The sequence below is a fragment of the Nanorana parkeri genome, unplaced genomic scaffold (assembly GCF_000935625.1).
Source record: "Nanorana parkeri isolate BGI_ZX_2015 unplaced genomic scaffold, ASM93562v1 scaffold104, whole genome shotgun sequence".
Taxonomy (NCBI): domain Eukaryota; kingdom Metazoa; phylum Chordata; class Amphibia; order Anura; family Dicroglossidae; genus Nanorana; species Nanorana parkeri.
In genome coordinates, this window is record NW_017306372.1 from 1,933,144 (window position 1) to 1,958,864 (window position 25,721).

The 25,721-nt window shown below is 41.7% G+C and overlaps 1 protein-coding gene across 1 annotated transcript in view; it reads left to right on the top strand.

The window, feature by feature from the left end:
* Positions 1 to 25,721, top strand: part of FREM3 (FRAS1 related extracellular matrix 3) — a 144,366-nt gene that overhangs the window by 53,957 nt on the left and 64,688 nt on the right. The window contains exons 4-5 of the mRNA XM_018552972.1: positions 17,779 to 22,907; positions 23,588 to 23,676. Of these exons, the coding sequence (XP_018408474.1) occupies positions 17,779 to 22,907; positions 23,588 to 23,676 (5,218 nt within the window). The remainder of the gene's footprint in view (positions 1 to 17,778; positions 22,908 to 23,587; positions 23,677 to 25,721) is intronic.

Sequence of the window (25,721 nt, forward strand, 5' to 3'; positions counted from 1 at the left end):
CGAAAGTGCTATCTTTCAGCCGAAATTGGGGTGCATCCCTGGTTCCTCTCTTCCCCGCTGGGCGCTGCTCTGTGTCCCCTCTGACACAGCGCAGCGTCCAGTGGGGAGGAGAGAAACTGTCACAGGAGGCTGAGCGGTGCAGGGAAGGAGAGCGATGTGAGTGGCCGGTGTGTCTCCTCCTGCACCTCCCCGCTCAGCCTCCTGTGACAGATCAGGAGAGCGGTGGTGGGGGTGGAGACAGCTGTCAGCTGTTACAGGAGGCCGGGCCGGCGGTGCAGGGGAGGAGTCAGCTGTCACAGGAGGCCAAGCTATCCTCCCCGCACTGCTCGCTCAGCCTCCTGTAACAACGAGTCAGGATGGAGAGCAGGTACAAGCACTCAGTGATCAGTGATTGCTGAATGTTTGCACATAATTGAGGACATAGTATGTTAACTATATCCCCAATTATGAATTAATGGGAAGTGCTCTACATCACTTACTGTTTATTCATGACTGTGGAGATAGTAAACATACTATCTCCACAAGTTATGAATGAACAGGAACACTCAGTATAGAGGATTCCTGTTGATTTATAACTGCGGCTGCAGAAAAAGAGATTGAGGACTCTGTGTCTTCAATCTCTTTTTCAATTTTAAAAGGGAAATATCAGGGGTCTGTTTAGACCCCTAATATTTCCCAGTGCCCCCAACAGTAAAGCAAAAAAATAAAAATATTTAATAAAAATAAATAAAAATAAAATCTAAATAAATTAAAAAGTCTATAAAAAAATAAATAAAATATTTTTTTAAATTTCCTGATGTCAGAAAAAAAAAATCGGTTTCTGCCCGGCATTTTATTTTGCATTTTCGGTTTTAAAAATTTCATTTCGGTGCACCTCTATTACTAATTGCACATCAGTGTTTGTGTTTGATGTTATTTCATCATGTGTCAGAACTATTCTGTATCATTATGACTATAAATGCTAATGCTATATATGCTTCATGGTTTTTGTGCGACTGAAAGACATATTCAATTAAACATAATAATTCTATGTCACAAAATAGAGGCACGGATTTATACTCATAATGAAATTAAATTAATAACTAGCTAATAGTGAGTACCCCTCCTCTGTGTCTATTTAAAGAAATGCCATTAGTATGTGTAATGTTTAGTAGACTTTTAAAGTAAAATTATGTCTGTACATCTACTCATGCTTAGAGGTCTTTTCTCCATATTTAATATCATGTAATACGTAGAGCTTCATATGTGACTGACATTCAATAAACTGTAGTCTCATTCAGCTTTTCTTACTTATTTCTGTAATTGCTTTGCATTTCATCACTTTATCACTTGCTGGTAATTTCCTTATTTTCCCACTGTCCGTCTGCCATTTTTCAGAAGTTTCCCTCTCATTTTTCTTTCACCAGACTCATCAGCCTTACTAATTTATGTCTCATATTTTCACAGACATCTGGGGGAATCTGGGATGTGACCAAGATGGTCTGAAAGATGAGCTTTCTTTACCCAAAACCAATATAGTATACATTTTGCACAAGGTAACATTATAGGTATTAACAAATCATTCCTGAGTCATGATCTACGTTGCTTGAAAATAGAAAATAAGGAGGCATTGAGATAGCATATAATCAGCATTTTGCTTTGGCAGGGATTGCTATGGCTGGCCAGTTTGAAGCACAGGTAATTCCAAAGCTATTTACATAAACCTAGATATTAGAAAACTGGAACTTGATGATAATTATCATACAACTACACAGGTATTCTCTTTACAATACTAACATGAACTGAACAGGTGTATCCTGCCATTTTTTAGGTGCAGGATTATAATAATGTTTTCCTTCTCACTGTCTCCTATTTTCATAATATTAAGCTCACATGGGGGAATCAAAACTGGAGCAGACAAAATCTGGAGCAGCTGTGCATTGCAACCAATCAGCTTCTCTCTTCAGTTTGTTCAGTTAAGATTTGAAAATGAAAAACAGAAGCTGATTGGTTGCTCTGCACATCTGCTCCACATTCTGTCTGCTCCAGTTTTGATAAATTCCCCCCACAGTGTGTTATTGTATGACATTCAGTATATGATACCAGAGATTTGAACATTTCTGTACATTTTGCCAGTTCTCACATTCTATACATGTTTACAAAGTTGTATTTAACAAGTCAAGTATCTTTATTTTTCATGATATATGTGTAGCTGACTTAACTATGCATGTGGATGTAGTATTTTATGTAGTCCAAGAAGAACCATTTGTCTATACAGGCAGGCATATTGCTACATTTAATCAATGCATTTTTATTTCTTGTTTTTTAGTTGACTATTTATTAATGTGTAATGTGCAACGGATGACTAGAGGAACTCTGGAAGATTGACAGGCAGGGTTGTTGGGGGCACTGGAAGAAGACTGGTGGCTGGTGGGCACCCTGAAAATGGCTGGTGGCTGCAGCTGGGGGAAGAGGGTGCCTTGCAACATGATTAGTTACTGTTCCAGGTGAGACCCTGGAAAAAGACTGAGGCTGCAGCTGGTAGGAGCACTGAAAGAAGACAGGCTACTGTGGCTGGTTGGGGCCCTGGAAGAAGGATAGTGGCAGAGGCTAATAATAGCCCTGGAAAAAGTCTGGCGGCTGAGGCTGGTGGAGGCCCTGAAACAAGACTAGTGACTACAGCTGGTGTAGGCCCTGGAAGAATATTAGTGGCTGTGGCTGGGTGGTTTGGCCGGGAGAAGCTTGGTTGCTGAGGTGGTTGGAGGCTATAGAAGAAGAATGAGGGGACACTGGAGAACATTAGAGGACTGGCTAGCTCTGTAGTACTCTATTCATGATGATGACTCTGTCCACTCCTGAATCTCTTGCATCTGCCTGCCTGGCTCCTCATTCAACTGTCTGTTTTTAGCGGGGGATGGTAACTGCATTAACCAAAGGTCAAAAAATACCTCCAGGAACACTCTCTACACCCTTTTATCCTATCTAGCCTTAGAATGTCTAAAATTGTACGGACACAGCCATCTTCGGAGGGAAAACATGTATGCTCAAAAAGTATTTTGCAAAAATCTTTAAAAATTTAGGAAAAAAATACACCTCAAATTCAGTCATTTTCTTTTCACATGCAAACATCTGTCCTTTTTAGAGAATTGGGCTGGCGGCGTGGGTCATGTTACTGAGTTTGTGTGAATGAAAGGCCACATTATACATGTACTGTATATGTATTTAGAGAAAAATCCAGCTAATAGAAATACATGCTGCTCCCAAAAGCAGTTCACTCATTGTCTGGTAACCTGGATAGCTTTAATGGAATGTGAGGTAGCATTGTGCACGTTAATTAGTTGTACACTGTATTTGAGTCCTTTATTTCTATTGTCCAGTTAAGAGGAGAGACCAAGTTTTTTATTGTGTTATTTGATTATTACCTTTTAATGTTTATTTGCTTTTTGAATGGTCCTTGGACAGTTTAAGAAGTATTGTGTTTTAAAAACCTTTAAAAGACTTTTAAATACTTACTAGTGTTTAACTTTCTAAGTCCTTTATTGGATTTAGGTTTAACATGTCATTGCCATTGAATACTTTGTATTATAACTCATGTGACCAGTCATTGAGCTTCTGATCCTATTGTACCATAGGATTAGAATTCATAGTTTCCTTCTCTGCAAATTCTAAATGTATACAAATAACATTAGGTTGGTTTGAAAAAAAAGTATTTAATTCAAAATCTTAAACACAGTCGGCAAGAGCTTTAATAGAGTTTGCTTAACTGTCATAAATTAATGTCTGTGAATGTAAAATCCAAAGTAAATCATTTTTAACTTGTCACTTGTAGTGGTTATATAGACTTTGTTATTTGTTGTTTGTGCAGTTAAAAGGCTTATACAATTATTAAACATAATAATTCTGTCCTAAAAATAGAGACATGGATTTATATAAATGCTGAAATGCATTCAATAAATTAGCTAATAGTGAGTACTACCCCACAGGGCCGGATAAAGAGCATCACAGGCCTGGTGCTGAGGATTTTGGTAGGCCTTATTATGGAAATAGTGATGATCACAGGGCCCTCTTCCTCCTGTCTGGGATGTGATTTGTAGTCTCTCTACAGCTTGAAGTTAGTAGTGGAGCACCAGGGCCAGGTTGCAGCTGTGGCCCTGGTGGAAATGCCACGGACATCAAGCTGTAGAGAGACTACAAATCTTAGCAATACATTATACAGCAATGCAGAATAGCGCCAACTATAGAGGACTACAAATTCCAGTAATACATTGCACAGAAATGCAGAATACCACCAGCTATAGAGGACTACAAATCCCACCAATAAATTATACAGCAATGCAGAATAATACTACTAACTACAAATCCCAGGATACATTATAAAGCAATGCAGAGTGGCACCAGCTTTAGAGGACTACAAATCCCAACAATACATTATAAAGCACTGCAGAATAATACCATCAGCTATAGAGGACTACAAATCCCAGCAATATATTGTAAAGCAGTGCAGAATACTACCATCAGCTATAGAGGACTACAAATCCGAGCAATACATTGTAAAGCACTGCAGAATAACACCATCAGCTATAGAGGACTACAAATCCCAGCCATACTTTATACAGCAATGCAGATTAATATAATGCTACATACTCTGTGTTGCTCCAGGTTCGCGTCCTGATGTCTACAAGACATCAGGAGAGCTGTGCGGGGTTTAGGGGGGGCTGTGCAGGCTCTTAGGAGGCTGTTCAGGCTCTTAGGTGACCAGTGCAGCTCTCAGGGGGTCAGTGTGGGCTCTCAGGCGGTCAGTGTGGGATCCACGTGGTCAGTTAGAGGCTTCAGGTGGTCAGTATGGGCTCTCAGGTGGTCAGTGCAGACTCCAGGTGTCAGTATGGGCTTCAGGTGGTCAGTGCGGGGTCCAGGTAGTCAGTGTGGGCCGAAGGTGGTCAATGTGGGCTACAGGCAGTCAGTGTGCCAGCATTGTGACAGCTTCTCCAGATTTTAGCATTTACTATGGCAACGAGGTCTAGTTGTACAAATCCTGCACAATTCAAAGTGCCATCAAAGTTGGTCACAATACGGAAGCCTCTTGTTAAAGGTTAATTAGTAAGCTGTAACCCTTTGACATTCTATACACATTTTATGGAGTGTGACACCAGTAGCTTGCAGACAAAGAATAATGGGAAAAGAGTGAAAACACATCAAATAGCAGCGAATGTATTTAACTACCAAGTAATCCTGGAACACAAATTGTTATTTTGAGCTCAGAAGTTGAGAGATGATATGGTATAGGAAGTAATACGGTACCATATACAATCTCATTTTACACCAGTTAGCAACAAATAATACATTGCTAAACCTTTACTAAACCATGAACAGTTCATCTGAAGGTACCTAAACTATTAAAAAACTACAGGATGGACATGCTTTCCACATGTCAAAGAAATTTGGTGACGATGATACTCAAACTATTATGTCATCTAATAGTCAGTCTGATGTGTGCTTATGTCTTATGTGACCTAAAATAGGAAAATACTGGAAAGAGCATTCACATTCACTTAGAGAGAGCAAGGAATTCTATGGTGATTGCTAATACATGGTGGTTCTCCTTAATAACCACTGTGAGTTACTTAGACTATAGATCACATTCTATTGTAATCCTATTAAAAGTAAGAGGGTACCTTGGCATAGGAAAGCCACACACTTTCACCATTCAGATTGACTTTAACGTTTAAGGCTGGCCATAAGCAGCTGATTTTGGGTAATTTCAACAAAGATTCTATAAATATCCAGGGTAACCCATGTTCACACTTGTGGCATTAACACACGTTGCAATGCGGTTTAGACAAATAGGGGTCTATTTATAAACAACTGACATAGCCGTTCGCCCTGCGAATTTCTGTGAATGCTTGTTCTGGGTGAATGGAAGGAACATTCTTTGTATATTTTAATTTCAGGTTGAATGTAATATCTGGAAAATGGCCACTAGATGGAGCTGAGGAGCACAGGAAATAAATACTTCTTTCCCATGCTCTTCAGCTCCATCTAGTGGCCATAATGTGGTATTTTACAAATATTACATTTGACCTGAAATGACAATATACTAAGAACATTCATAGAGATTCACAGGGTGAATGGCTTTGCAAATTGTTTATAAATAGACCGCATAGGACTCCATTTCAATTGACTTACACGGGACACTGCAGGTCAATGCACTTACAACAGTTTGGATTTTAAAAAAAAGGAGAAAAAAGTTCTTGGGTGTGAAAATGCATGAATTATGTGCATTTTCCAGGCACTCCCATTAAAGTCTATAGGGCCAAAAATGAACTTTCCTGCCCCAAAGGAGCTCCTGTACATTTTTGGTGCAACAAACGACACCCCATCACTCAGATGTGAATGGGTCTCATAGAATAAAATAGAAATCCTGCGCGCCTGGAAACGCGTTTCAAATTGCTCAGGTGTAAATTGGGACAAAGAGGACATTTCAGTGTTTTTAGACACTAACAAGTAACTCCTCTGAGTTGCAAACCAATCAAATCGGCATAGCAGATCAAAAATCAGAGCATTAAATGACATTTTCTCTATACATGTGTATTTTGTAATAACTTGAACTAAATGCAAAGGACTTCAGAAGGTATCTTCTCCAGGATTACCAGTAAAATGAGCTCAACTGGGACCCCTAGTGCCTAAGAGTGGAATTGCTTTAAAGTACCAGCATCATAATCCTTTACTCAGTTATTGACAAAAGTGCACATTTTCAGACGTCGAAATACAAGCACACGTGTCTTAAACAGTAACATTAAAAAAAAAACCTGATTAGTTGTTTCATGCACAATTCAGTGAAGTGATGGGAAAAACATGCACACTGTTAACTTCAAAACATTCAATGATTTGCAGAGAATTAAAAAAAAAAAATAGAATTGCTCCTGAACACAATTGTATGTAGGAAACAAAAATACATTTGTTTCACTATACTTAATTTTTCTCTATTGACTTGTGTTTGTCTTTGTGTGAAACAGTAGAAAGGCATCATGGCACACTCACAAAACCAGCATGTAAAACAACTTGTCTCACCACTAAGGATAATGACAGAGGTTTGGATACACGTCTTCTGTCGAGGATGTGTAAGCCGCACTGCCGCGCCAAGGCACCTCTTATAGTGCGGTCCTAACTCTAAACTATGAGAGTCTCCATCTTGGAGCACATGGGGGCAGAAGATATCAAATTGGGTGCAGGTTTGTCAGTAGGACGCTCAACCTCCTTAACCTCTTGCCGTCCGCCCGTAGTAAAAAAACGGACGGACGGCACTGCTACATCTGCGGGTTGCCGTCTCCAGACGGCAAACTGAGAAACCCCATGCGTCGCTGCCAAATGTGTTTCTGTACCTTTAAGGAGGTTGGGCGTCCTCCTGACAAACCTGCACCCAATTTGATATCTTCTGCCCCCATGTGCTCCAAGATGGAGACTCTCATAGTTTAGAGTTAGGACCGCACTATAAGAGGTGCCTTGGCGCGGCAGTGCGGCTTACACATCCTCGGCTGAAGACGTGTATCCAAACCTCTGTCATTATCCTTAGTGGTGAGACAAGTTGTTTTACATGCTGGTTTTGTGAGTGTGCCATGATGCCTTTCTACTGTTTTACTGTTCAAAGCCCATTTCGTGTGCACCTTACTGTATAACTGGTAACAAATAGTTGAGTGCGTTTGTCGTTTGTTTTGTCGTTGTGTGAAGGGGCTGTTCTTAATGACACCTAGCCAGCAGACCAGCTCTGATCACCGCTGTGTGCACATATTGGCTGTGTTACATTATTGAATTGTACTTCCAGCTATGATAAGGATAGATATCAGTGATGTCATTCACTGGTTCATTGAGATATGATAAGAACAACCCTAAAGCCTCAATGGAGGTAAATGTGTTCTTAAATTAAGCATTTAAAGGAGTTGTAAAGTCATATACTATGCTGTTATAACATCAGCCGTGTAATAGGAATACACACTAGAGTTGTTTTTGATCATGCAATCAAAGCTTACTTGAAGAAATCCCTTTTATGCAGTGAGTGCTGCATCTGCCCATCACTTTCAATAACTTCCGGAATTCCTAGGGTGCTTTGCATCTCTTTCCCAGCTGCTTGATGTGATGCAATCTTGATTTCTCAAGACTACGAAGCCCATCATGCATTGCTTCCAGCAAGCAATAATAATGTTACATTGTTCAGACATTGAGTTGTAGTTCAGAAGGCAGGCTTTGTCAAGCTAGGTTCACACCTCCACAACACCGCACGACACCCAGGACGCGCGTCCAGAGATTGTGCGGTCCTGTACAATGCAGGCAGCGATTGCCGCACCACGGCCCCATTGATTTCAATGGGGTGACATCTGCGCGGCAATCGCAGAAAAAAGGTACAAGTACCTTCTTTTAGCGATGCACAGCGCGCGGCTGTATTAGCATGTTCGGAAGCACGGACAGAATCGCGGCTCGATCCACCCGGCGCGCCTCCGGTGCAATTAGAAAATAATGGCACCCACAGCGTAATTGGTTCATACCATGGCGACTCCGGACCGCGCGGCAATCCGCGCGGAATCGTGTACGATTGCCGCACAGTGAGGTGTCGCCTAGGTGTGAACCTAGCCTAAGAGTGGTAAAACAAGGAAGTGCTGCTACACAGGACTGAGTGAAATTGTGTCAGTGCATTGAGGAAGTACATCCTTTGGGCATCTTCAATAAGTAAGTTTATAAACTTCCAGATGGATATGGTTGTTAGGAGTGGAATAGAACTTATTCAAATTTAATATAGAAATACATATTTGAATTTTTAGTTTTTGACAATAAATAACCTTTAATTAATAGTACTCAAAGACTGGTTTTGGGGAGTAGTCATTTGGTAAAAGGTTTTCTCCATATTTTTGGTTATTTACATACTGTATATCTAATATTGGCTGCAGCAAAACAGCACCACTTTAAAATACAGAAAATTTAGTATTGTTGCAGACCTGAACATTTAGTTATCCAATACCCTAAATTAATCACCTTCCATCTTTTACAAATCCATTATTTTTTGTGTTTTCAAAAATGATGGTGCATATTTATAAAGCAGTGAATGTGACATTCTGCAAACATTCAGTGCAGGGGAATCCCACTACAGCTCTTCAAACGTGAATTCCAGGCAAACAGGTAAATACACAAATGAAATACATACAGTATATGGGAGCTGTTTTACCTGCCAAAGGTTTGTATTTATCTGTATCCAGTCCTGAGATTCAACCACAAAGTCCTCTCTAGCAGGGCAGGAGACCTGATTTCAGTTCAGTAACAATCACAGGTCTTTTCCCTTCCCCTATGTGACTGGACACTTAAAGGAGAACTATGAGGTGAGTGCTTTTCACTCACCTCATAGTTCTAGCCGACCTGTGGCAATAAGACTGTCACAGGTCGGCTCAGTAGATCGGGAGGTGAGCCAACACATACCGGGTTCGCTCGCCTCTCGATCCTGTCACGGCTCTCTGCCATGACAGGGGGAGGGGCTGGATTCCCCTCTCCCCGCTCCGATCTGCCAGTGCTGACTGGCGGAACGGACGGGGGAGGGGGCGGGTACAGCTGGCTCTGCCTCTAGATAGGCAGAGCCAGCTGTCACTCACGCAGCTGGGCGGATCCCGTCATCTACGTCGGGATCCGCTCCGGCTGCGGCGTCTCAGTATACCGCGAGCTACAGGGTAGTATATACTGAGCTTAGGGTAACGGGAGGATGCTAGTTTGTGTCCTCCCGTTACCCTAAGGAGAACTATGGTGAAAAACACTGACCCCATAGTTCTCCTTTAAAGGAGAAGCAGTAGAATAATCTCATCTCTCTCTCATTCTCACTATGTACTCTTATCATATCAGCAGTGGCGACTCTAGGAACAATATATAGGGGGGGCACATAAGATACCACAGTCAAAACTGGGGGGGCACTAATAATTTTCACCACTAAATCATACCACTGAAAAAAACTAATAAAGTATATATAAGCAAGATTACTAATATGTGAGTAATGCGGTATGCAATGATTTTCCAGCTACGCCAGAGCCGATATTAACCTCGCACAGCTACCCCAGAGCCGATATTAACCCCGCACAGCTACCCCAGAGCCGATATTAACCCACATGGTTACATGTTTTAATGTAATCCCGCCCACTTTTTTGGCAGTGGAATGTGTGACCGCCAATAGGTGAAGCATTCCAACGCTTTCTCAGCTGTTCCAGGGCAGAACGGCATAGCAAATCGTATATTCAGAAGACCTGATCAGCCCTGGAACAGCTGATCGGTCCTGAAATGTCACTTCTATCCGACTTTGTGAGTGCGCTGGAATGTGAGATTGCAGTCACAAAGTCGGATAGAAGTGACATTTCAGGACCGATCAGCTGTTCCAGGGCAGATCGGTTCTCCTGCACATACGATTTGCGATGCCAATCTGCCCTGGAACAGCTGAGAAAGCGTTGGAATGCTTGACCCAATGGCGGTCACACATTCCACCGCCACAAAAATGGGCTGGATTACGTTAAAATGTGTGACAACGCGACCGGTCACAAACTTTGATAGAACAGAAGCCCTGTATGTAATCATTTAATCAGAGAAATAGATTATAATAGGGAACATTACAGTGTAACGTTCACCATTATAATCCACTTTTTTTCTAATTGAATGAAACAACAGCACATAACCCTCGCACCTCCCCCCCCAAACAAAAGCACATAACCCTCCCCCCCGCGGCTCTGACTCACCCAGCCAGCGGTGCAGGATCGCAGCCAGACTCTGTGTTAACTGCAGGGGGCGGGGCGTGTGACTCACTTCTCCTCTCCCGCCGCCTGTTACTAGGGACGCGGTCGGGAGAGGAGAGCCCGTCCCCTTACTGTTCTAACACCTAGACCCTGCACTGCCCCATAGTGCACGGAAGGGGCTTATGTTAAGCTACTGCATCCGGCAAAGTGGCCGTGCGGGCTGAACACAATCAGGCTGATTGTGTTCGGCCCGACATGCCCTATGGCCAGTCCGGCCCTGGCGGGGGGCACACGGGGGGGCAAGCAGTAACCTAGGGTGGGGCAATTGCCCCCCCTCGCCCCCCTGTAGCGACGCCACTGCATATCAGCATGTTCCTTACACAACAGCACACCTGATTGGCACCTTGTCCTGCCTCTCTCATCCCCCAAAATGAGCTCTGATGTACAAGGACTACAGGAAGCCAATGCCAAGTCAAATTCAGGCACTTACAGTGCTTGCATTAAAAGAAAATGCAGTACATGTAAGAATCTTTATTAAATACAGAGATGTGATAATGTGTTTTTTATCTCTGCCTGGAGTTCAACTTTAAATTAGAGTAATGGATTCACCTGCAGTGAAAGTTTGGTTAATGTCACATTCACTGCTTGAGAAATATGCCACTTACATATTATCAACCATAAAGAGCTAATATTACTATGTCTGTGCATCTCCCACTCTGTCCATCCCTCATCTCTTCAGAGAAGACTATCCACTTTGACATAATAACTGTCCTTTTACTTCTTCTATCAGCTCATCCAATACAATTAATACCTTTTGTACCACTTTTAGATTATAAGCTCTCACGAGTAGGGATCTCCTAACCCTCCTGTATTAAAATTGTATTGTAACAGTACTGTCTACCTCCATTTAGTAAAGTGCTGTGCAAACTGTTGGCACTATATAAATCCTGTATAATAATAATATTAATAATAATAATGACTCATGTAAAATTGACACAGAGAAGAGTATTGAATATTTATCATCCTATACTGGCTGACCTGAAATCTACCTAATTCTTAGACCACCCTGATGTTTCTACAGCCTGTATTACTTTCATTTGTTTATAGACCAACTGCAAGTTTACATTTTTAAGTTTTTACATTTTCCTTTTGTTTACAAAACCTTCATACTGGTAAGCTTGAAACAGCAGTACATGGATATCATGGTGATATAACACATAGCTCAAGATGTATTTTCTGTATGTATGCTTCATAGAGCATAACATTTCCCAAAAAGCAAATTGTTCATATTAACATTCTTATAAAAGGGTATGTCAGGTAAGGTACAATATTCAAGTCTGTTCTATGGTTAAAAAAAAAGAGAGATAGAATTAAAAAAAACATCAAATTGTAAAAGATTGTCCAGAAATTGTGTCAGTGCATTGAAGAAGTACATCTTATGTGTCTTCAATAAGTAAGTGTACAAACTTCTAGATGGATATGGTTATTAGAAGTGGGATAGAACTTAGGGAAATTCAATACAGAAATACAGATTTATTTCGTTTTTAACCATAGATACCCTTTAAAGATTCGGTCATAACTGGCTGGACAGGGCAGTGGTCATTCTATGGCAATGAGAAGTTTTAGTGAGGCACATTTCCAGCTATTACTGCAGCACTTCATCCCATATCCTCTTCTGACTGCCCTCTCCACGTAGCCAGGAGACTGAATACAATAAAAGCTTTCAGGTGAAAGCTTTAAAAGTCCAAAGTATATTTAATGGGTTTGTAGCTGTGTGAAGATGCTGTTTGATCTGGAGAGCTATTATGCTTTCATAACCAGACTCCTATCCTAATCTCTCAGACAATCAAAGGAGCTTTTTCATATGTCGGGTTCTTGTGTTTTTAAGGTACTCATTTAACATTAATTAAATGTGAAGGATCTGTAGTGGTTTTTTCTTGCAATAATATGCAACAGGTTATTTTTTTATTGTCTTTTATTTTACTCCAGCCTTGTATGAAGGGCTGAACCATGGAATTTACTTCTGAATATGCGGTCATTTGATAATTCCAACTGCATTTACACCAGATGCGGCTGCACTGGCCATTTTATTCCAGTGCAACCCTAATGCAAGAAAAGGCAATTTGTCTAGTTTCATATGGGCTCAGTTCACACAACTATGTTGCGGTAGTGTGTGCTGAAAAAGATGTATGACATGCAGTACTTTTTTTCATTGCAGAGTGGAGCGCCATGGTACAACCGCCGCGCACCACAATGTGCCCATGGAACTTAAAGTGGACCTTTTCTCCCTTTGGCTAAAATTCACATCAACATACAGCTTTGCATGCTGATATGAAACTATCTTACATTTATTACATTATCTTACATTCATTCTTTTTTTCCACTTCCTGGTCCACTTTGGAACAAATGATCTAATGTGCCAAAGCATTTCATCCTGGGAAGGTTACTTCAGCAGTGCGTTGCTGGGAAATCTCATCTGAGATCTCAGGGAAAGACATTTTCCTGCCCTGAGATGATGTGCATGGTCACATGTCCTAGTCACATGTGCCAGAGTTCCAGGAAGGAGATGGAGATGGATCTGCCCTTAGTTAAAATGGCCACTGTGAGAAGAATGGGAAGTAAAAGAGAAATAAGGTAAACAAAAAAAAAAACCCGGCAATTATCTAGAAGTATGTGTTTGTAGATTGTCATTACTAAACATTTCTAAAGGTGCCTTTGTTGTTATTTTGAAGAAATTATGATTCTTATATATCTAATATCATGTAGACTACTGCAAATTGATTCTCATACCCATACAAATACTATAGGTTAACCTCTCCAAATCTTCCTGACGAAGCCTCAGCGAAACGCGTTGAAGACTGGCTGAACTAATGATATATAGAACAATTGTGTACAATTAATCATGCAAATAAGATATGAATACAATGAGGGTAATGACCAATATATGAATTTACAATCATGGTTTCTGTGTGGGTTCCAGGGAGGTTATTTATGTTGTATACAGCTATTTATGGTTTTATATGGATGAATTTTAGCATATTTATATGTATAGACATTATGAATTGAGTATATTAAAAATGGAATTTTATTATATATATGAATCAATTGACTTTATTGTTGGATCAATTCCCTGCTATTCTCCAGTGGTCACCACAAAGCCCTTTTCTTTCTCTTTCCCCCTTTTTTTGATATATATTGCATATATAGGGGTGGTGTCCCAGTTTGTGTGATGGTTCCTAATTTTTGTATTACAATTGAAGAAATTGATAAAGTTCCTCTTTAATGAAATGCCACTTGTGGCATTTCAATAAAGTTCTGAAAAAAAGGGAAATCGGTGCAGAATAACACTTTTGGTAGGGAAATAGTATGTTTCCATAGATATCTGCAAAGAGTAACACAGGTATTTGGTCGCAAATGAGGGACAATATGGAAGTATGAACATCTGTGGCTCCTCTAGAGATAGAAACAATTGAAGCCATGATCTACCAATGAGGTAGAGCAACAGTGAGTGAATAGCCGAATGCCGCTGAGCGGCATTCCGCTCGGTTGTTCTGCTCGGTCCCTCGGAGGGAAGTCAAGTAAAAAAAGTTTAAAAAAATAAATAGAAAATGATTGTGCGGAGCTAGCAATGACAGCTAGCACCGTCCAATAGTTTTCTATTGGCCGGCGGTTCTGCTGCCGTCAAAAAAAAGAAAGAAAAAACTCTTCCGGGCACTCTGGGAGTCTCCCGCTCCCGGCCGCCCAGGAGAGAAACACTGCTTTTTCTTTTTTTTTTTCTTTATTCTGACACGGAGCCGTGTCAGAATAGAAAAAAAAACTTTACCCATAGGAATGCATTGCTAGATTCCTATTGGATTGGATTCCAATTTGCAACAGCCGATAGTAAACTAGCATTGCACCGCCCTCTGCTGCAGATCTCTATCAGGTCCAATTGGCTATTGCAAATTGAAATAGCTGTCCAATCCTCCAACGCTGACTGGCGGAATGGACAGGGTAGGGGGTGGGCACAGCTGGCTCTGCCTCTTGATAGGCAGAGCCAGCTGTCAATCCCGCAGCTGGGTGGATCTCGACAGCAATGACGGGATCCATTCCGGCTGCGGCGTCTCAGTATACCGCGAACTACGGCTGAGCTTTGGGTCACGGGAGGACGCTAGTTTATGTCCTCCTGTGACCCTTAGGAGAACTATGGGGAAAAGCCCTGACCCCATAGTTCTCCTTTAAGTAAAGTTGCGTGACAAGCAACATATAAAATTGCTGCACAAGGGGAATTACACTCTTTAAGCTGAACATACAAGGCTCAGATTTTGATGAATTGTCAAGCCGTAGGTGTAGTCCCACCTGGTGCAACAAACTTCAACTGAGAAGTCGAAGAAATTGTGAGGTAAAAGTGATGGACTACAATCTCAATACAAATTAGTAAACTAAACATGAGATTGTAGTCCTTCACAGTGAGCTTGGAGCAGTGGCTACTCTACAATACACACATCGGGACCATAGGGAAGAAAAGAAGCCGCCCTCCAGAAGGAACAATAGTCTGTTTGGGAACAATAGTCTAATTGTGGAACTATTTAACCTGGCCCATATTTTTTTTAACCAAGGACATGGATGTATACGATCAAGGATCCATATACCTTGATCTGTGTCTGATTCTGCTGAAATTGCAGGAAGAGGGCACTGTCAGCATGAATTCAGAGATAAATTGAGGATTTACAGCTGAGTGATACACAAATAAGATACATTTTTTGTAATATTTAAGGTATTTTTAAGATTTAACTCCTGAGTCAGTGTCCCTTTAAAGGAGAACTATGGGGTTAGGGCTTTTCCCTATAATTTTCCTTAGGGTAACGAGAGGACACAAACTAGCGTCCTCCCGTCACCCTAAGCTCAGTATACCGCGAGCTGCAGCTCGCGGTATACTGAGACGCCGCAGCTGAAACGGATCCCGACAATTATGTCTGGATCCGCCCAGCTGCGTGAGTGACCGCTGGCTCTGCCTATCTAGAGGCAGAGCCAGCTGTACCCGCCCCCTTCCCCGCCCATTCCCCCAGTCAAGGCTGGCGGGTCGGAGCGGGGAGGGGGGAATCGAGCCCCTCCCCTGTCACAGCAGAGAGCCGTGACAGGATCGAGAGGTGAGCGAACGCCGGTATGTGTTCGCTCACTTCCCGATCTACTGAGCAGACCTGTGACAGTCTCATTGTCACAGGTCGGCTAGAACTATGAGGTGAGTGAAAAGCACTCACCTCATAGTTCTCCTTTAAGTCTTTACACTGGTCCTTCTTCAAATAATGCAATATTATCCATCACAGGCGTGAGCTTGGAGCAGTGACTATACAACACACATAGGGATCATGGGGAACAAAAGTAGCCACCCCCCAAAAGGAAGGACAGTGTCAGCACCAATTCAGAGATGATTTGAGGATCTACAGCCGAGTGATACACAAATAAGATACACTTTTACCCATATCTTTAAAACAAACACACCTTTAGAAATGTTTAGTAATGATCATCTACAAACACATACTTCTAGATAATTACCGACTTTGTATTCTTTGCATACCTTATTTCTTTCTTTCTTTACCCGTCTTCTGGCAGGTGCCATGTTTATTATGGGCAGATTACTAGCGCTCTTTTTACTTCCTGGGTTTCTGGCACATGCGACTAGACATGTGACTAGGACATGTGATCATGCACATCATCTCAGTGGAGGAAAATGCCTTTCCCTGAGATTACAGATGAGATTTCCCAGCAATGCTCTGCTCATGACAAGGCAATCCCAATCCCAGTGTGCATTGCTTTGGCAAATTTATTTCATAATCACAGCATTTTACACCTAATATGTCTATGTTATTATTAATCATCATACATACAGGGATACATTGGTAGAATTAGATTTTTGAGTGTAAAGGGCCGCTTTAATAGTTAAAGGAGAACTATGAGGTGAGTGAAAATCACTCAGCCTCATAGTTCGAGCAGACATGTGACAATGAAAAGTGTCACATGTCGGCTCAATCGATCGGGAAGTGAGTGAACGCATACAGTCGCTCGCTCACATCTCGATCATCTCCCCGCAGGGATTAACCCCCGCCCTCCGCTCCGATCCTCCAGCGCTGAGTGGAGGAACGGACGGGGAGGGGGCGGGTACAGCTGGCTCTGCCACTAGATAGGCAGAGCCAGCTATCATTCACGTAGCTGGGTGGATCTCAACAGCATTGTCAGGATCCGTCCCACTGCGGCGGTCTCAGTATACTGCGAGCTGTAGCTCGCGATATACTGAGTTTTGGGTCATGAGAGGACGCTAGTATATGTCTACCCGTGACCCTAAGAGAACTATGGGAAAAAACACTTACCCCATAGTTCTCTTTTAAGGCACTTGAATGCATTTTTATGTTTTAACTCCTGATTTTAGTGTCACTTTAAGTCTTACACTGGCCTTTCTCAAAGAATGCAATATTATCCATCACGGGAGCCACTTGAAGCGGTGGCTACTTTACGACACACACAGGGATCCATGGGAAACGAAAGTAGCCACCCTCCAGAAGGAAGGACAATGTCAGCATGAACTCAGAGATGATTTGAGGACATACAGCCAAGTGATACACAAATAAGATACATTTTTGTTAATAGTTAAGGTACTTGAATGCATTTTTAAGATTTAACTCCTGAGTTTAGTGTCACTTTAAGTCCTTACACTGGTCCTTCCTCAAAGAATGCAATATTATCATTATAAATCCCAAATGAGAAGACTTTTATAAACTAAGCAATCCCTGAAGTTGTCAAATAGAGAACTGTACACAGCTCCAGATACCAAAGTAATAACATAGCAATCCAATGTCCACATATTACCCTAGCAGGTATCTCTATTAGATGCATGTACAGGAAGAGAACATCTAGCAGATTACATATAGTGATGCGTCTGTACTGGGATCCAGAGACAGAGGTCAGAGAGGGCTGTACATTAGGGGTAGGCAATCTATACATGGCACCCAGCCACTCCCAGCTGTACTAATACCTGCACTTCACCCTATCCCACCCTCATTCATCTCTCCACAAGGAACGAAAGCGGAGACTGTGTCCTGATCTCACCTGCAGCAGCTCCTGGATCGGGGGACATCCCTGCGCTGTCATTTAGCTCCTCTCTGTGCTGGGACATCAGGATGGCCTGGTGGCTAGTAGTGACCCATGGCTTGTACAGAAGACCTCAGACTATCTTCATCCCTGCTTTCTTGGTCCTTCTCACCTGTGTGCAGAGCCAGCCGGACTCCCGATCGCTCAGCGCTGATCACATCATTGTGGCTAACCGAGGAGTCCGCGTCCCGTTCGGTCGATCGGTGACCCTGGACCCGGTTCTGGATCTGCTCATCCAAGTACAGCCCGGAGACAAGTGTGTGCTCAACGTGCTGGACAATGACCCTTTATCCCAGAGACCGGGCTGGGTTTCTCCTAAGAGGTTCTCGTGTGACTTTGGTCCTGGAGAAGTGAAGTACACCCATCTGGGCTCCCGCAGTCCCCCTCGGGATAAAGTAAGGCTGCAGCTTAAATATGATTCTCCTACGGAGACTCTCATCATCCCTTTTGTCTTGGAGGTGGAGGTGATTTTCCAGCAGCTGGAGATAGTCACTCGCAATCTGCCGCTGGTGGTGGAAAAGCTGCATGGACTCAGCGTTCCTATTGACAAGAAAGTCCTGGGGTTCACCTATGACCCTGCCAAGGAGTCCTGCAAGATCACCCCTCTTCTTGGGACAGGTGGGATGCCAAGGTATGGGCACCTTGTGAATTTGACTTCTGCCTCCCAGCAGGGCATTGACTGTCACAGTTTTACAAGTTCAGGGTTTCGCTACCAGCACACAGCCCCTCACAATTCACCTAACAGAGACTATTTGCCCATGCTGGTGGAACTGACAAGTGGCAGCAGTGCCCCTAGACAAGAACACTTCCATCTGACTGTCCGGATTAAAGAAGGAGTTGAGAACACCCCACCACGCCCTAGTTTTGTTTCCATGCTTATGATGGAGGTGGACCAGTTCGTACTTACCGCCCTGACTCCTGAGATGTTGGCAGCTGAGGATCTGGAATCTGACCCTGGGGATCTTATCTTCAACCTGACGAATCCTCTAGACCCAGACACATCTGGCTACCTGGTGAGCACAGATGATCAGAATTTACCCATTACCTCCTTTTTCCAAAGAGATGTAACAGAGCTAAAGATTGCCTATCAGCCCCCTTCCAGCGAGTCCTGGCTGGAGAGGATCCTTCAGCTAGAGATGCAAGTGATTGATACTGAAGGTGCCTCCTCTGAAACCTTTGCCTTTATGATTGTGGTCAAGCCTATGAACACTTTGGCTCCCCTGGCAACACGGAATTCTGGTCTCTGGCTCCTGGAGGGTCAGTCTAGACCACTCTCTGGGCCAGGCTCTGGGTTGAACAATCTGATCATCAGTGATGAGGACAATATAGATGAGGTGAAACTGAGTGTGGTGAGTGGGCTCAGACATGGACAGCTTGTTCTAGCACATGGGAGCACTGCCAGTGACAGTGGGAGCAAGGGCTTTACCTTCACGCCTCAAGAATTGCACTCTGGTCTGGTTGTCTACCAGCACGATGGCAGTGACACATACAGTGATAATCTTATCCTAAGAATGGATGATGGAAAGCATCGTGTGGAATTGCTCTATCCCATCACTGTGTCGCCAACAGATGATGAGCCCCCAGTGCTCAATGCAAATACTGGACTAAGTCTACCAGAAAAAAATATTGCCCTTATTTCACCTTTTATGCTCAGTGCTACAGACATTGATTCAGAAGATTCCACAATCCTTTTTGTGCTGCAGGAGCCCCGCAGCCACCTTGGGGAAATAGTTCTTAGACAGGTAGAAGAACCTGCTGAGGAAGAAGGTTGGAGATACCTTTCTGAGGAAGGAATGTATGAGAGAGTGGTAAGCCAGTGGTACCAACAAGATATTGTGGATGGCAAACTGTATTACAAGCATGTTGGTCCACACAGTACTGAGACTGTATTAGAAAAGATAGTATTTGTGGTAATGGATGACAATGATCCACCTAACCAGTCTGTACAACAGATATTTACTGTACGAATAGAACCTATAGATGACATTCCACCAGAGCTATTCCAAGGGACAACTTTACATATGACTGTTAAAGAATATGAACTGACCCCTTTTAGAAAAAAGCATTTACGCTACACAGATATGGATACAGATGACAGAAACCTCAAGTACACTATTCACAGTCACCCCAGAGACGCTGATCCTAACCACCCTGCTCCAACTGGCCACATAGTGCTTAGTGACCTCCCAGAGGTTCAGGTCACATCCTTTACACAAGCCCAGGTTAACCACCATAAAATTTCCTACAGACCCCCAGAAAAGGAACTCGGAATAGCCCCCAAAGTTTTGCAGTTTAATTTCACAGTAGAGGATGCTGCAGGAAATTCAGTTCAAGGAACTTTCACTATCTTCTTACAGCCTGTAGATAACAAACCACCTGAGATTATTAACACTGGATTTACTGTCTCAGAGAGGGGTTCTTTTACCTTTACTAAAAATGAGCTTGATGCAACTGACCAGGATACAGAAATTAAGAACATTAGGCTTACACTATCACAGGCCCCATTACATGGTAACTTCAAGATTCATGGTGAGCCCTTATCACCAGGAGAATCATTTGGTTTACCTGATATACAGCAAGGCCATTTAACCTATGTGCACAATGGTGATGAATCCATAGGGGATACTTGTTCATTTGTTGTCAGTGATGGCATACATGAAGTGCCCATAACAATACAGATACATGTTAAACCAGTGGATGATGAAGCACCTACTCTCATGCTCCCTGGGGGACTTTTAGGATCTTCCTTAGAAGTCCTGGAGAGGGGAGAAACAGAGATTACAACCAATGTCATCCAAGGCACTGACCCAGACACAGATGATTTAATGCTGACATTTATTGTGGAAGAACCTCCCAAAATAGGGGAAATATTGGTCAGTGGTTTACCTGCTGAGAGGTTTACTCAGCAGGACCTCCTCAATGGTGATGTTGTGTATGCACATACCTCAGGAGAGGTAGGCCTTGAGAGGCAGCAAGACCTCTTTAACTTAACAATATCAGATCTTTCTGATGAGTGGGTAGTCGGAGGCAACAAAGTACAGGGTGTAACGGTTCATGTGACAATTCTGCCAGTAGACAGTGAAGCCCCTATTGTAAAATTAGGAGAACAATTCTCTGTACTAGAAGCAGGAAAAAACCTGATTACACCAGATCACCTAGATGCAGAAGATGTTGATACACCAAAAGATGAAATACTGTGCACTATAATTGTGCAGCCGACATCAGGATATGTAGAAAATATCTCCCCAGCCCCTGGTTCTGAAAAATCCAGATCTGGAACTCCTATCAGCGCATTTAGTATAAGAGATATTCGTCTTGGACATATATATTATGTTCAAAGTATTCACCAGGAAGTAGAACCTGTAGAGGATAGGTTTACCTTCCGCTGTTCAGATGGCATCAGCTTCTCTGAACGCCTCTTCTTCCCAATTGTAATTATTCACACAAATGATGAGAAACCAGAAATCTTTACCCGAGAGTTTATTGTTATGGAGGGCATGAGTCTGGTTATAGACACTCCGATCCTCAATGCTGCTGATGCGGATCAACCTCCAGATGACCTTCTCTTTATTATCACACAGCCCCCTCAGCATGGTAGAGTAGTATTGCAGCAAAATCCTTTCCCTATCCTTAACTTCACATTGGAGGATATTAAAGAGAGTTCCAGCATTGTTTATGAACATGATGACTCAGAGACAAAGGAGGATAGTTTTACCATTCTCCTAACTGATGGAGAACACAGTGTAGAAAAGAAAATCCTTGTAATGGTTATTCCTGTAGACGATGAAACTCCAAGACTAACAATCAATGATGGTTTAGAGGTTGAAATTGCAGAAACTAAGTTAATTACTAATAGGGTTCTAAAAGCCACTGATTTAGATTCTGATGATAAATCCCTCACATTTGTCATTAGATTTGGCCCCAATCAAGGCCTGTTGCAGCGGCTTGACCAGTATGGTTCAGTTTTGAGTAACATAACAGTAGGAATGAATTTTACCCAGGATGACATTGACAAAAATCTCATTCAGTACACTCACTTAGGCCAAGAAGGTATCCGAGATCTCATGAAATTTGACATCACAGATGGCACTAACCCATTCATTGACAGATATTTTTACATTAGTATTGGAAGTATTGACATTGCTTTCCCAGATGTTATTAACAAAGGAGTCACACTAAAAGAGGGGGGAAAGGTAACTCTGACCACTGACCTTCTGAGCACCAGTGACATCAACAGTCCAGATGAGAACTTAAAATTTAGTATTACAAGGGCACCAAGTCGTGGTCACTTAGAAAACACAGATCAGCCTGGAGTCCCAATTACTGCTTTCACCCAGCTACAGCTAGCTGGAAATAAAATCTATTACATTCACACTTCAGAAGATGAAATGAAGATGGACAGATTTGAGTTTGAAGTTACTGATGGCTACAATCCTGTCTTCCGTACTTTTAGAGTTTCAATAACTGATGTGGACAATAAGAAGCCAGTTCTAACAATTCATGACCTCCCAGTGAGTGAAGGAGAGAACAAACTTATCACTCCCTTTGAACTCACAGTTGAAGACCTGGACTCTCCTGACCATTTGTTGAGATTTACCATCACTCAAGTACCAGTTCATGGTCAGATTTTACTCAACAACAGTCGTCAGGTGTCCACATTCACCAAGCAAGACCTTAATGAAAATCTCATCAGTTACAAGCATGATGGTAGTGAGACAACTGAAGACAGCTTTTCTTTCACTGTTACCGATGGAACCCACACAGAGTTTTATGTATTTCCTGACAACTCCTTTGAAACAAGAAAGCCTCAGATGATGAAGATTAGAATTAATTCCCTAGATAATGGTATTCCCCAAATTGTTGTCAATAAAGGGGCTTCAGCTATAAGAAGTCTTTCTGGCCATCATGGTTATCTAATAACCAGTAAATCATTAAGAGCAGAAGATCGTGACAGTCCCAACAAACTTCTCAAATACCGAATCACAGATGGACCAAAACATGGTGTTATCATCAACTTGGCACATGGCAATGAATCTGTGAGGACATTCACACAAGGTGAGTCCATTTAAACCTGAAATTAAATCATATGTAGGTACAATGCAAACTTTGTGATATGTAGATGCAATAACAATCCTTACTTTCTTGTTTATATAGATTAATTTAGGCACATAGCAATATGCAAAGTGCATTAACCTCTAGCAACCAATCAGAATAAATTATTATTATTTAAAGGTAATCTTTCAGGATAGGAAATTGGGGGCTGCCATTGCTGACTTCTTTTTGAAGGTGTATGTTTTAGGCTTGTCATTCTGATCCTTTTATCTCAATTTGGTGATTTGTTGACATGGAGAAAGCACATGCATTATGTATCCCAACACCCATTATGAACATGTTTGTTCCTGGCAGTAACTCACAAATTAGTAAAGCCAGGATCAGAATGACAGCCGCTGAGTACACATCTTGAAAAAGATGTAAGCAATGGCAGTACATAGTAACATAGCTATATTAATAAAAGACACATGCCAATTGAGTTCAACAATAATTAAAATGTCCAAATTACTATCCTGACAAGTTCCTTTTTAAATCTGTTTATCATGCTTGCTGTTATAAAATATTATGTTACATTTGCATAGTGGTGCATGCACATTATTGTAATACAGTGTAACATTTATTTGTTATCAACCTTTATGGATGCCAAAGGGCAGGAGATTGACCTTTTTTGCTTTTCTCTTCAGCTGATATTGATGACCTGAAAGTCTGTTATCTTCTTAAAGATGGTGACAATGCTACCAGTGATATCTTTCACTTCTCAGTAGAAGACAATGGTAAGTTTTTAATCTCATGTTTTATACAAAACGTAAGGTGCAAATCCAGGCAAGCCTTGCTCCAAACTGCCTTAACCCTGTGCTAAACTAGGCTCCCAAGCGACGATTGCGCTACGCTTGTTATTGATCGCCATGAACATATTAACTCTAACAGGGTTATTCACAAAAGGCAGAAGAGTTTGGAGAAGGCAGGAGAAGTGAACAATCTAGACCAAATTAGCTTATTTGGAAAAAGTCTCCAATTCAGCTCACTTTCCAGTTCAGCTATGTTGTCCTAGATTGTTCACTTCTCCTGCCTTCTCCAAACTCTTCACCCCTTTGTGAACAACCCTGTAAATTGATGTGCAGTAAAGGCTTTTAAAGCGTCACCTATGGACAATTCTGGGTGTTTTTTTTATCATTTATCATTTCACGGGTGTGTGCCGTTTTAAGGCTTGACATGTTTGCGATCTGTTTACCTAACACAATCCATTCTTTTATATTTTACCAAATATATAGTTATTATATTCTGTTTGTGTAGAGTAATATTAATTTTAGTGTATTTTTTCCTAAAAATAGTGATTTCATAAACATTTGTGAAAAATTGTGTGATTTACATAATTGCAACTAACATTTTTTTTATTCTGCAGGGCTTTTGTTATCAGAAAATATATAATTTTCAGGGGTTTAAGACGTTTTTTTAGCCAAAAATTCAGAGTTTAACATATGTGTGCAAAAATTAGAAAATTGCTCTGGACACAGAGTGGTTAAAGTAGACCTCCAACCAAAACCTAATTCTATAGAAAGGGGAAAGGTTAGAACCACTGTAATGCTTTTACTGCAATCTCTGTACAAATGGGGATGATTTCCCCATAACACCTTGTATCATTAATGGAGGGAGATCTGTACAATGGCACCCAGATTATCTTTCTTACCCTATCCTAAACAACAAAAATGCCAGGAATTCCACTTAAATGATTACACTAAAGGCTGTTTTATGTGCAAAAGTTTGAAAACACAGAAATAGGATAGTAAAAGTATACTGTTTGTTGTATCTCATGTTGGTACGAGTAAGAGACTGTTATTGGTCAACAAACTTGAAAAAAGAACTCATCTTATATATAGAAGCTAGTTATAAATCCACAGATATGCAGGCCCGGATTTCCCACAAGGCCACTGAGGCCCGGCCTCGGGGCGGCAGAGCGCAAGAACTGTAATAGTGTATTTTGTATGGTAAATTGCACAATGTCATTCACATGTAATCAGGCATTTACAGTATGATACACCATTGACATGACATGATCTTCACTTGGTTTCTATGGGTTCTTCATTAAATCTGTGGCGGTATTTAGTCAATTGGCCATCAGTTTGTTATTTTTTTTTTCCCAGACCCCGAGGCTGGACTGTCCAAGCAGTCTCTCTATAGTACCTGAATGTGCACTCTTTGGCAAGAGGGGTTGTGCACTGATTGTTAAAGATTGATTGAACACAACCAAGCAGCTTATAGACAAAGTATAGCATAGCAAATACACTATAGTGACATTCTGTCTAAGTTATTCGTAGATTTCCAGTTTAAACTTTGGAGGATGTGTTAGTGCTGTATTTAACAATTGTCTATATGATAAAGGTAAGCTGAGGCATGGAGGATACATCTGGAAATGGAGCACTCCCTGTGATCTGTTAAGTGTCCATTCACATCAGACAGCTGAATTGAAATGCAAGCATTACAAAAGGCAAGGGTATGTGCTCTGAATTGCAGTATACCAGCCAGCTACAGGTCTGAACAAGTGCAGGGTCACACATTCACTTGGCTGGTGACAGAACTTCTCTGAACTGTGCTCTGTTTGGTAATAACTAGTTCACTGATGACAGATATGGTTGAATGGCTTCATAACGTCACACCAATTTTACAGGCAAGATAGGGTAATATTTACTTGGTAGCTGTGTTGCAGCCTAACATTCACTAATCTATAGTGTTAGCAACCCAATTCAACTAGATACACCTAAAAAAGCATACATATAAACCTTTCTTTGATTTTAATACTGATTTTGTTATTGATGAATA